Source organism: Agelaius tricolor, unplaced genomic scaffold (genome assembly GCF_023055355.1).
Source record: "Agelaius tricolor isolate 1412-34295 unplaced genomic scaffold, bAgeTri1.0.p SCAF_18, whole genome shotgun sequence".
Classification (NCBI taxonomy): domain Eukaryota; kingdom Metazoa; phylum Chordata; class Aves; order Passeriformes; family Icteridae; genus Agelaius; species Agelaius tricolor.
Genome location: NW_027269278.1, coordinates 7,487,878 through 7,500,367, shown reverse-complemented (window position 1 = coordinate 7,500,367; position 12,490 = coordinate 7,487,878). Strand labels below are relative to the sequence as shown.

The 12,490-nt window shown below is 35.7% G+C and overlaps 1 protein-coding gene across 3 annotated transcripts in view; it reads right to left on the bottom strand.

Moving 5' to 3' along the window:
• Positions 1-12,490, bottom strand: part of GABRB2 (gamma-aminobutyric acid type A receptor subunit beta2) — a 137,611-nt gene that overhangs the window by 89,821 nt on the left and 35,300 nt on the right. For all 3 annotated transcript variants that reach the window (XM_071443142.1, XM_071443145.1, XM_071443143.1), the window contains one exon: positions 668-888. In XM_071443142.1, the coding sequence (XP_071299243.1) occupies positions 668-888 (221 nt within the window). The remainder of the gene's footprint in view (positions 1-667; positions 889-12,490) is intronic.

The following is a 12,490-nucleotide window of genomic DNA, read 5'->3' as shown; positions in this document are numbered from 1 at the left end:
TTTTTCAGTTGTATTGTTAAATCCATTTCTCAGCAATAATTTATCCTGCTGACATCACTAAACAGACAATTTCCCAAGTTTTCAGAGCTTCTTAAGAGTGAAGCCCTTGTGTTGATTTTCCCAGTCATCCCTCTCCATACAGTCACACAGAACAACAGGCTGTAAAACATTTCAAGCCATACCACATCTCAGTGAAAATCAGAAAACTGATACATCTGGGTAGCATTCAAACCAATCTAATATTCAATCAAAAATATTTTTAAAGCATATCAGTTCAACTATCAGTTCAGCTGTCATATACATTTTCTGTTTTCTCTAATCCTCACTTTGTATTTCATATTTCAATTTCTTTGAAGAAGCAGTTCTAAACTAGGCTTTCAATCTAGAATGAGTATTTCAAATAATATTTACAGTCTTATTTGTTCTTAATACAAGTCTCTGAACTGTACTAAAAATAGTTTATCTCAAAAATTTGTATAAAAATCCTTAGATTTGCAATACAAGCTTAGAATGCTTTTTTTTTTCTGGAATATCATCAGTTATATAGAATACAGAAATAAAAAGCATTAAAAAACAAACAAAAAAGAACAAGGAAAGGTTTTTATTTTTAGTTTTTAATCATGGTTTTAAATTAAGAGGCAGAAGAGTTAGAAATGTTCATACTGACCTGAGCCCATAAAGGACGGTTCCATCTGGATGCAGACGAATCATTCTGTTCTTCACAGTAACACCATGAACAAATGACTTCTTGTCATTCAGGAAATAGGTATCAGGCACCCAGAGCTGATCAGCTACTCTGTTGTCCAGGGTAAGGTTTAGAGGTATTACATTATAGGACAGCCTCTTGTCCCTCCACGCTTGCTGGAAGTACATTGTCAAGGTATAGTCCTGGGAGCAGAAAAAACAAACAGAAAACGTGTGCATTGAAACACACATATGCAAAAAAACATCAATGCAAATACATATGTATTCATTGTTACTGTTCCTAAAGGCAAACATTTCTGTTCAGAATTTCCATGAGTAGATTTATTTACTTTTACGGTACTGAGCAACTTGTATGTGCTTAATAACAGCAGTGAGAACACAAAGAAGATAGGGCACTTAAATTTAATGAATGACTTGAAAGTTATTACTTCAATATTTAAAAATAAAATTTAAAAAATTGTAGACATTTAACAGCCTGTAGCACTTTACAAGCCTGGGAGTTCTAGGAAATAGGAACATTCAAAGATCCAAATTTAACTTCAGGGTCTCCACTGTATTCAATAGAGCTCTGGATCAAGTCTTCTGTCTCTTGCAGTCACCACCCAAAGACTTCCCTAAATTAAAATTTCTTCCAAGTCTGTTAACTTTTCCCTGGGCACTGAAACCAATGGGAATTTTTGAAGGTTCCTAAGCTAAATACTTTGTCTTAATTTTACAGATTAAGTAACTCTGGTTACTTCAGGGGGACAATTCAGAGAGCACAATTAGCATCTCAGTAATTATTCACAGTATTATGAGACTTGTACTGTCTTGATGCAGACCACCACTGTACAGTGCTTCAGAGATGTTTTGACCTCTTGATTTTTAAAGAATAATGCATTTACAAAGGTTATACCTTGGTCAAAATTGTTATCCAGATGCAGAATAATCATTATATTTAGCCAGTGCTAAAAAAACCTCTACAAATAGTACAAAAAATATATTGAGAGCAACCCTGTGGAGAAAGACTCACATAAATGGCAATATCAGTTCTTATTCCCTGCTTTATATTGTAAAGGAGAGTCCACTATTTAAAGCATTTTTATTACAGTTGGAAAAGAAAAATTTATCTTCCTGCTGAACTACTTCAAAAGCATATGCCACAAGTGCATTTTACAAGCATTCTCATTTAGAAGGATATTTGACATGTGAACACTATCTAGAATGTCTCAGATAATACAAAAATAAATTTTTCTTATTCTGCAGTTTCCCAGACTGAACACCCCAGTAGGAAATCACTGAAATTGGGTTGCTGTAATGATTCTCTTTACAATGTACAATACCCACCCTTGAACTAGGGAGGGTCTGTGAGAACTGTGGCTATTTCAGCAGAATTCCATAAGCAATGACACAGAACCCTGGAACTAAGTGACCCTGCCTCTTCTGCAGAACAGTGTGCACTCAGAACAATCAGTATAAACTATTTTTTACAGAAATGTGCATTTCAGTGGAGGAAAGACTTATTGTTTTTTTCTCATCCCTCTCCAGAAGAGGCCATGTACATGGGCTTGAAAATGTCTCTTCAATTTTCAGTGAAGCAGGGGGAAATACATGTTCTGTTGTGAATAGTTGCTGCATTTCCTCCTTCCCAACACAAAGCACAGATGGTATCACTGCTGTCCCTCCAGTCTGCACTGGTGCCAGGCCAATCCCCTTCCCTTGCAGCACCCCTGGCCATGCCTGCAACCCCAGCACCTTTAGCCAGGTGCCACAACAGCCACTCTGCAGGGACCAAAGCAGGCAAACACCAAATAAGCCTTTCCAGTTATATATAAATACCAAATATATTCACCTGGTGCTGTTCTACAATCTGATCAGTTTTAATGATCTGAAATCTCCTCCCACCTCCCCAGGGTCAGGATGAAATTCTGCTTGCAAGTGTTCCACCTACATCTAAAAGAATTTTACTGTTATGCTTCATCACTGTTCTGCAGGATTTGATTCATAACCAGCAATCAGAAAATCTCCATTGGAAAATTTATTAGTCCTCATTATACTAATATATCACATCATCAAGTAATGATCTGCAGCAATTGATTCTCTATTATCCTTGGAAAGCTGCATTTTATTCCTATTCCAGGGAATAGCCTACATGTATTAATATATTGCATAAATGCATAGAACATGCTTTCCTTTTTACACCTCAGTAAAAGAGGAAAAGAAGAGGAGGAAAAACCCTAAACATACATGGTTCATTGCATAGAAGTGAATTACATAAAACTGTAAATTTGGAGCACTGGCATAGCTGAAAGAAAAGCCAAGTCACCAGGCTGGAGTTTAAAATCAAACACACTGTGTTCCAGAAAGAGCTGGTGTTCTGACTAAAAATTATTTGTCATCTGTTGGCCCTAGTTTTCAGACGTGACTGGAGTTTCTGATGGTCAAAACAGAACTCCTTTGAAATTATTATAAAACTCTCACAAGCTTTTGAATTCAGGTTTTTATTTTTAATGATAATTTTAAAAGACCCCAAAGATGTTCCAAGCTACATATTTCAAAGTGAAATTGATAAGATAGAAAAAAAGCAAAACCTGTAACATAAACTGTGATCTATTCCTTAGAAAGGAGAGAGGCATCTGTTTTCAAAATCCCAAATGAAAAAGTAATTCAAAAAAGATGTGCTGGTAGAAAATGTCCCTAAAGTATCCCAAGACCCTTTACATGTTGACATTAAGAACACTCTCATCTAGACCAGAAAAAAGTCTGTTAAACTCACATGAAATATGGGCATTCCCCTCTATTCTAGGGATAAATATCAAAACAAACATGTAAATATCTTGTCTCTAGGAAGAGAGGCACACAAAAGAAGTAGAGGAATAGAAGGAAAGGATGATTTTATTTTGTTAAGGTTTAGCATCCTTTTAAATTCAAAAGATGAGACTGTCAGAACCAGTATAAGTTAGAGGAAACAGGAGCAAATTCATTTTCACAGCCTTGCACAAGGAACTAATTCTAACGAGCTGAGAGAACTGCAAGCCCAAAGCTCCTGATGATGGGGTCAGTGTAAAGCAGGGCACAGACACCAACTGCAAAGGCACTGACTGCAGCACAGCCACACTGACACTTCTCCCATAGAAATAAAGAGGTTCCTCAGCTGCCCTGGACATGAAAAACTGTATAAAACTCTACTAGTGTTGACCAAGTTGCAAGAAAAAACTAGACTATAAAGAAGCAAACATATCTTCTGTAAATATTATCAATTTTGTAAGTTTCATTATTTTTAATGATTTCATTATTATGCCATCGTTTGCCTCGATTTAAATTTAATAAAGTTTTTTTGTTCTGTCCAGAGCAAAAATAAGGCATCAGAAAATGGATCATTACCCCTATTCTATTGTGATCAAAGAAAAGATATCTCCTTTTTTCCTCACCTCACCCTTTCCACTTTCCCTCTTCTTTATTTCATACAATGAACAAAAGAGCAGCAAATATAAGACAAAGTTAATGTTTATGCATATTTTTCCATATGAATACAAAAGTATCAAACAGTTTCATTAGTATTAGCATATTCATGAGTAACTTTTATTCTGCACATCAACTCTGTGCAGTGGTTGCCTGCAAACATTTTAGCTGCTGGAAGTGTTAATACACTGAGGATTTAAACTTCTATTTAGATAAGTAGGAGAATAAATAGAATAAATAGAATATTACAGACAGACATGGTGTCAGTGAATGGCCATCAACTTCAATTATGTAACAGAAGATACCAGACAGGAAAGCATCAAATCTGAATACTGGCATTCTCATTTATGTTCTGACATTTCATTCATGCTCTCAAATATATGTTTAAGCAAAAAAAAAAAAAAAAAAAAAAAAAAAAAACAAGAGAAAAATCAGTTTGGGCCTATTATTAGTTTAAAAAGAGTAGAACACAGGCCTTGGCTAAACCTACCCATGGGCCAATAACTGACATATTGCTGATCCTCTTTTTATTTTGGAAAAAGGATCAAGGCAAAAAAGGGAATAGAGGTCATGAATATTCACAATGACAGTGGGTGTCTAATGCAAAAGACTCTACCAGATGTAAATTTTTTCAAAGCATAATAATAAGGTCCAATGTGAGAAAACACATTTAAAATATAGCTCCTTCTTCTGCATTACACAAATCAGGACTGATTCACACTGCAGCTTAAAACTGTAACCAACACTTGTATTAACAGGGCTAGAAAACAGCTACTGAAACACTGGAAGCAAAAAAGGCAGGAAACTTCAGAGGAGAAAAAAATAAGCAGAAGAAATATACAATATCTAATGTATATAATAAACATTCTGTATATTGTAAACCCAGTATAAGACAGTGAAGTTGAAGAAACTATTAATCACTGCTCTGCAGTAATGAATGGAAAACTCCTTTGTGGTTTGGCTTAAGTCCACTCCTCATCACATTCCTGGATATTACTAACTTGTAAAAATGCTTTACTACATTTCCATATATGGCTGTTTTAAAACAAAATAATTCCCTTCTGAAGATGCTTGAAGCTGAAGATTTTGCACGAGCACTATATTTATTTAATATGTACATTTCAAAAACTGTTGATAACATTTAAAACTGCTGATTGACAATCCTTTCAATCCTCTCTTTATTTAAAACCAACCACTACAATGTTTGATTCAAAATTATCTCTCAGTCTCTCATTGAGAAAAAAATAATATAAAAAGTCTGCTTAATGCTGGAGACACCACAAAATACACAAAGTGACATATAAAAGTAGAAAGAATGGTTGAAGGAATGGATGATACCAAAGAAATGCCAAAATAGTCATATGCCCTTTCAAAATAAGTATTTTTCACATTCTGTAAATCTTCAAAATAAAAAAAAAATTCCGCAAAACATATAAAAAAGCCACAAACAATGACATCAGGAACCTTACACAGAACTCAAGTTGAATTCCCTCTATCAAATCTGACTTGCCAAGCTGGCTTAAAATCTGTGAAACATTTGTAATTAACTGAGTCTCCTAAAACTTACTAGGGAAATTTTCCTTGATGGGAATTACATCTTCACAAGTTTATGATCTTTCCAAAAAGAAGATCCAAACACCAAGCTTACCATTTATTTTGCTGCAACTCTCCTGGAATTATTCATCAGCAATTCTCATTTGTCAACTGAGCAAAGCAGCCGAGATGGGCTGTTTATCTTCCACCACAGCTCTCAGAAAAACCATGTTACAGAACCAAGCAAGAGACTTGGCTCTGAAAGCCAAATGAGTGTCAGCAGAGCTTGACTCCTTAGCAGCAAAGTTTTGACCCTGATATATGAAATCTGAAATAAGAGACTGTAGGATTTCAGCACCAAGAGCATGAATCTGAGTCTCCTGAGGGTAGCCAGTATTTATAATATTTGTGTTATATTTATGTTTTTCCATGGTGATTTAGATAATGGCGCAGCCTCACAGTACAATGGATTTCATGCACTGAAGTTAAATGTAGCAGTTCTGGCTGATAAGCTTCCTGTAACCTTAATTAGTTTAGCAAGACTCTGTGACACTTGATTTTAATTTCTGACAGGTCACCAGACTGAATCACGACACTGCAGCGCTCCTGAGGCAGCAATCTGCACATCACTGAAACCCCTGAGCTTCTGCCACAGCTCTTCCAGCTCTCTCTGCTTTGCTGTCTCTGGATAATAAGAGGAAGATTGATTAAAGTGAACCTGGAGTGGAAAATGTAATCTAACTGCTGCTGGGTTGAGACAGTCATGTGTCTGAGATCCTGAGATTGTTCTCCTCTAAAGGATCTCATCACCCTGATCCAGCACTGCAGGATTCTCAGATGAATAAAGCAAATTCCGAGTACAATGAATAAATGCAACTACTCTCACTTAAAAGAAGTTATGAAAACAGCAGTTTTCTGCCTCAGACAAAATTATTATTTAGTTGTGTCTTTGAAGTAAAATAAAATATTTTAGGCTACAAGAAACATCAAAAAGATTATTTATATTTGAATTTCAAAGTTTTCTTTACTTGTGTATCTCAAGTTATTTCCCAGAGCTCACAGGTCATTCCCTATGTTATTATACAATTCCACAGATCTTCAGAAAGGTAAATACCTTCAACAGAAATCATATTTCTATTGTTTGCTATTATAGCCTATTATATAATTGCCTTGCAAAATGGTAGAGAATTTGTTGAAAATACTAAAGAACAAAAAAAAAAAAAAAAAAAATCATTAAGTAGAGTGGAAATAAACCTGTGGTTAAGAAGAACTGGAGATCCAGCTGAAAGGTTGGTGTGAGCAGATGGTGGCCTAAGATATTGTTTTGCAGAAGAGACTCAAAACTGAAAAAATAGAAACAACGACCAGAGCCCTGAATGTCTGATACTTTGGGGAGGACAGAGGGGGCAGAGGGAGGAATTCCAGGGTAAGAATATGGCTGTTGATAGATGAACTCTGGCTTAAATCTGAGAATTCAAGTTTTACCTAGATGCAGAACTAAACTGGCATAACATTTGAATAAGTGCTCTTTTTCCTTATGCTTTACAGATTCCCAAGTTCCTTCACAAACCAAGCCTTAAGAACTCCTTCAGAGAACGAAAGAATGGCAAGTTAATGCTGCTCCAGATCATTGCAATTAACTTCTGAAAAACGCACTAAATGAGTACTAAAACTATGAGGCGTTAATCTAAAGCAGATAATACTTATTTTTAAGGTAAATATTTCACAATATTTTTCAAGGAGACTTATGAAAATGAATAAATATTCCCAGAATCGATTTATTTTTAAGCATAGCCTAGCTTCCTTCAATCAAGGAGCTGTCATTGCAGAGGGGCACGGAGACTCCAATGACAAAAGTGCCATTACTATTCCTGTTATTACACTACACAGCCCATGTGCCTTTCCACATCTAAAAGGTTGTGTAACTAATCTCTAAATTTTCAGTCACGGGCTTAATACTGAAACAAGCCACAGTTAGCTCAATTAAAAGTGGAAATTTAGTTTCAATATTCAAAATTTAAGGGAAATAGCTATCGAAAACTTCAATATCTGAGCTTTGGACTGAAGTTTATGCTTAGTGGTGTTGAGAAATGCAGTGTTCTAACAAAAATATTTCTCTTGTGTGCTTTCATTTAATTGAGCTGCCTAAGGATGCAGTTCTTGAAAAGGAAAATTATATGAATATTTTATTGCATCATTTTTATAAGCAAAGGAATTTACTTTGCTATGTTTAGTTCGCTTTAAAACAGATGAATTTTCCAGTATTTCCTTTCAGGTAAAAAGCCAGCTGCCTCCTCACTCAGCAATGGAGAAGTTTCTACAAGAAACAGACACACTCAAGACAGCATATATACATATATTCTTCATTTTCCTAGATCTGTTCAAAGTAATTTTTCTGTTCTGGTAATACTGTTACCCTTGGCTTTCCAACCTACATCATATTACCTCTGTGTCACAGAGTACCTGAACAATTTCAGTGGCTTTCAGCTAAGCTTTCTGGCCTTTGATATTTTCCTTATAAGAACTCTTTCACAAGTGAGAACACTATTAATTTTGCTTTGCTTGTGATGCAATAACTGTCAGATTGAGACATAGAAAATCTTATCAGTCTACATGAAGATTGCCTTTTGATTAAGAGGGCCAAAGCCAACATCCCAGATAGCCTTACTGTAAGATAAACATTTCTGTAGAAAAGAAGGAGCACATATGAATATTAATCAGTGCTGAGTCAATATTAGCAGTCCTGGCATTATGCAGTTATTAAACATCACCTTCATTTTAATGATAAAAATTAAAGAGAGAGCAGAGGAGCTCAGACAAAAGTATCGAGTCAGATTTTTAGGAGGCATCAGAGTGAAATTCCTTATCAAGATGGACAGTCCTGTAACTTTTACAAAATTTAACTGAAATTATGGGTAATCAACAGTTAATAAAGCCCTGTTATATTAGCACTGGGAAGGTGGACAAAGTCAGGGTACTTTTCCCAGTGTTGCCCTAAACAAAGAGTTGGATATATAGATAAATTAGTAATTAATGAAGTAATTGCTTTCCATGGTGATCCTTGACACTAAACACAGTCAGATTTTCTGTTCTGACTTAAAGCATCCTTTAGCAAGATACAGACTCAGCTATTACAGTTTTTTCAAAGCAATTATGATTATCTTATATTTGTAATGCCTGTAAAACTAGATCAAGGATATTTTTCATAAAAATAATAATTTAAAGCCAGATCACTTCAAAAAGCAATGTTTACACAGATTAAGCAACAATCACAGAGCAAACTGATGTAAGAGAGAGGCAGTGAGTGAGAGAGCATGAGTTGAAGGAAAATATTTATAAAATAATCCAAAACATTTTGGATAGTTCATTGCAGAATTACAAAAACAATGGGATACATAATATTCCCTTGAATAACGTGCAGTTTAACTGAAACACAATTAGACTAATGTATTTCTTTAGCTTATTATGGTCTCTAAAAGCTGCTGATACTTCACACAAATTTACAGGACAAAACCAGCCAGATCTGTGCATGACATTTCCTGAGTTGAGTTTTGCTTTATTTTTCTTTTAAAAGACTCAGAGTCCTTCTCCCTCTGTCTGTATGCATGCATTTTCTCACATACTATACTACTAACCATCATAGATTTTTATGCTGATTTTCTTGGCATTTTTTTTGTGTTACTTTATTTTGGCTTTTTTCTTTTTCTTCTGAATTTTTGTCAAACACATGCGCTTTGGAACCAGAACCAGAGCTGTTTCTGGGCAAGGGTGACCTGGCAGTTTTCTCATGCCATTCCCCAGTCCCATGAGGAGCACCAGCAGCAGCTCCCTCCTGTTGAACACTGTCACATTCCACACCACTTCATCCTCTGCCCTGCTGACTCCCAGCTCTCTAAAACGGTTCATTAATCCAGCAGTAACAAACTGACACCTTGAAGGGAGCAAAGCGCCCTGGAGAGCACAAATCTCCCCAGAAACATCCCCAGAAGTGTTTCTGTATCTTGGTGCAATATGCCAGAGGCTGCACTGCAAACTGATGTGTGTGCTCCCTGTTTGCACATCAATCTTGTGGGAATACACAAACCACCCTGATTCAGCCCCTCCTCAGCCAATAATCTCGTGCATACTGCAACTCTGTGCACAGATTTAATGAAATATGAGCAGTGAAGAGCAGGAAAATGAAAAAAAAAAACCCAAAAAAACAATAGTGTCATGTCACCTAGACCTTTTCCTGTATTTTAAAGCTTTCCTCCCTGAAGCCCACAATGTGACAGGCTGTTTCCTCTCAAAAATGTCAGGCACTGCAGAGAACTGCCAGCACTGAAGTAAAAAAGACAACTTATAATAATACATATCACTTCTTTCAGCGATGACAAGCCTGTGGAAGCTGGTACAAGGTCCAATTTGCATGACAGCACAACACTTCAGCAAAGAGAATACACAGTAGAGACACTGCAAGAGAATAAATGATGTATTCAGATGAAAGAAAAATTATTATTATTATGCTCTAGGAAAAAAAAGCTGAAAAAAAAACACAGATGGAAAAATTTCTCCATCTCTAATAGTAATTAATTATACTCTAAATTGTTCCTGGCTCAGCAAAGCCAAAACCTATGGGAATATCTCACAGCAAAAATTTCATTACAAGTGCCTCTGACACAAAAGTGTATTTTCCTCCAGTTCATCCTCACACGCAAAGCAAGATCTGCTGTGAGGTCAGACCAAGTTGCTCAGGGCTTTCAAGCCTCTTGGAAAGGGATTAGAACAAAACTTTAATACCAATGAAACTGCTACTTGCATTTAGAAAGAAGCTCCCTGTCCATCAAAGAGGAAAAATCAGGATGGTCACCCTAATCTAGCAGTGACTGAAACTTAATTTCAGTTTGATTCAAAATCACCATTGTCTGATTTTTAGAGCCACTGCACACTACCACTTTTATCTGTTCTGTTTAGTGTATTATTATTCCAGTCTTTTTGTGTCATTTTCTCAGCAATTGCCTCCACACTTTAATCTCACTACTATTTGAGACACTTAGAAATCAACAGGATTCTGTTACCACTGAGGTTTTGAATGCAGCCATTGTTCACTATTTCCTATATTCTTCAACTGGCACCAACAATTCCTCATGAAAATATTCCCTGTCCTTATACAGTACATAATTTTTGTCTTTTTTTGTTCTTTCTCTCCTAATCTTCAAGGTTTCCATCTCTGCCAAAGAACTTTCTATGCAATTAAATAATTTATTCCCACTTTCAACACTGTTAATAGATATTTTGTAAACAATCCTGATTATATTTCATCAGACTGAAGCTATCTTTTCATCAAGACCTAATAATGTCTCTATACTTGTCCTGTCAGTTCAGAAATACACTCCAAGAATTAAAAATAAAAAAAATAATTTGGTATCCTTTACTACCAAATGGGTTTATTTATTTGTGTCTCATTAAATACCTCATCTCAACCTTCAAAATTTGTCACCTCCTTTGTGGTTCACTATTTCTTCCAGGGTTCAAGTCAGCCTTGTATTTCAGTGACTGAGTGGATGTAACTGTTTTTACAGCTGAAAAGATCAAGAAGACCCAAGAGAACCTTTTCTCAAGGAATGAAAGATATATGGAAATGGAAATGGCATGGAAAGTATTTCTTACTTGGCATTAATACAAAGCCTACCTATTTTAACAAAATAAGGATAATTAAGGATTCCATACTTTTTTCTTCTTTTTTTTTCCCCCTGGTCAGACTGCTTGTTGGGGAAATGGCAATAAAAATAACACTGGTTCCATGCTTTTTAGCCCTTCTAGCAAATACCCATATAAGTGCATCAGGAAATTATTCAGGAAACACAGATCACATTTTAAACCAAGCTGCTTCATTATAATTGTACTTTAAATGTATTTGACTTGGCAGACGCATGGATGGGTTTTAAGCAATTTTAAGATCTTGCACAGAGCAAACTTTCAACTTGCACAGCACTTCCCTCCAGCTCCTCTTACTGGAAGGTATTTACACAACCTGCTGGGACTCAGCTTGACATCATTCCTTCCATCTGGACATCCAAACCAGCAGTCTGGATACAATATTTCCTGCCTTCTCTCTACTTCACACACTTGACTCTCATTGAAATTTCTGGAAAATGAGAATCAGAGTTCTATGAATACTTCAGAACCCCTTGAGAAAGGGTTTTGCTTTTTCTTCGCAGCTGAAGGAACACTACACCAGTGTTCCCAAAAGCAGTAGTCATTTTTCCCACAGGTAAAAGAATGCATTTGGTTCCTTTTTTGACATGCAGAAAATTGGATTATCATTCTCACATCTTCATATATTCAAAAATAAATAAAAATTAACCAAGTCAATGAGCTCAGTTTTAAAGAACTCCAAGGACGTATTCCAACTTACAACCTGTCAATTCTTCCATTAAAAACTCTCAAAAATTTGATAAAGATATGGAAACCAACTAATCCATGGATCAGAAAAACACTAAATTTGCAGGAGAAACTAATCATCAAACATTCCCTAAAGCTTACACAAAACATGCTTTCATTCATAAGATGACCTGGCAAAAGAGTTTCAATCCTTTTTTATGACAGAACCATTATTTCCCTTTCCCTCCAATGGTCAGAAGATAGCAAACCTATTTTGCAGTCCTATTATAAGGAATTTGGAGAGAAATTAAAATAAAAAATAAATCAAACATACAAAGACACAAAAATAATCAAAAAAGCTCTGTTATGACTCCACTGAGATTGTCCTGAAAACAACGACTCATCTCCTGGCAGCTTCATCAGTCCTGATGAATTTCCAACACTGGAT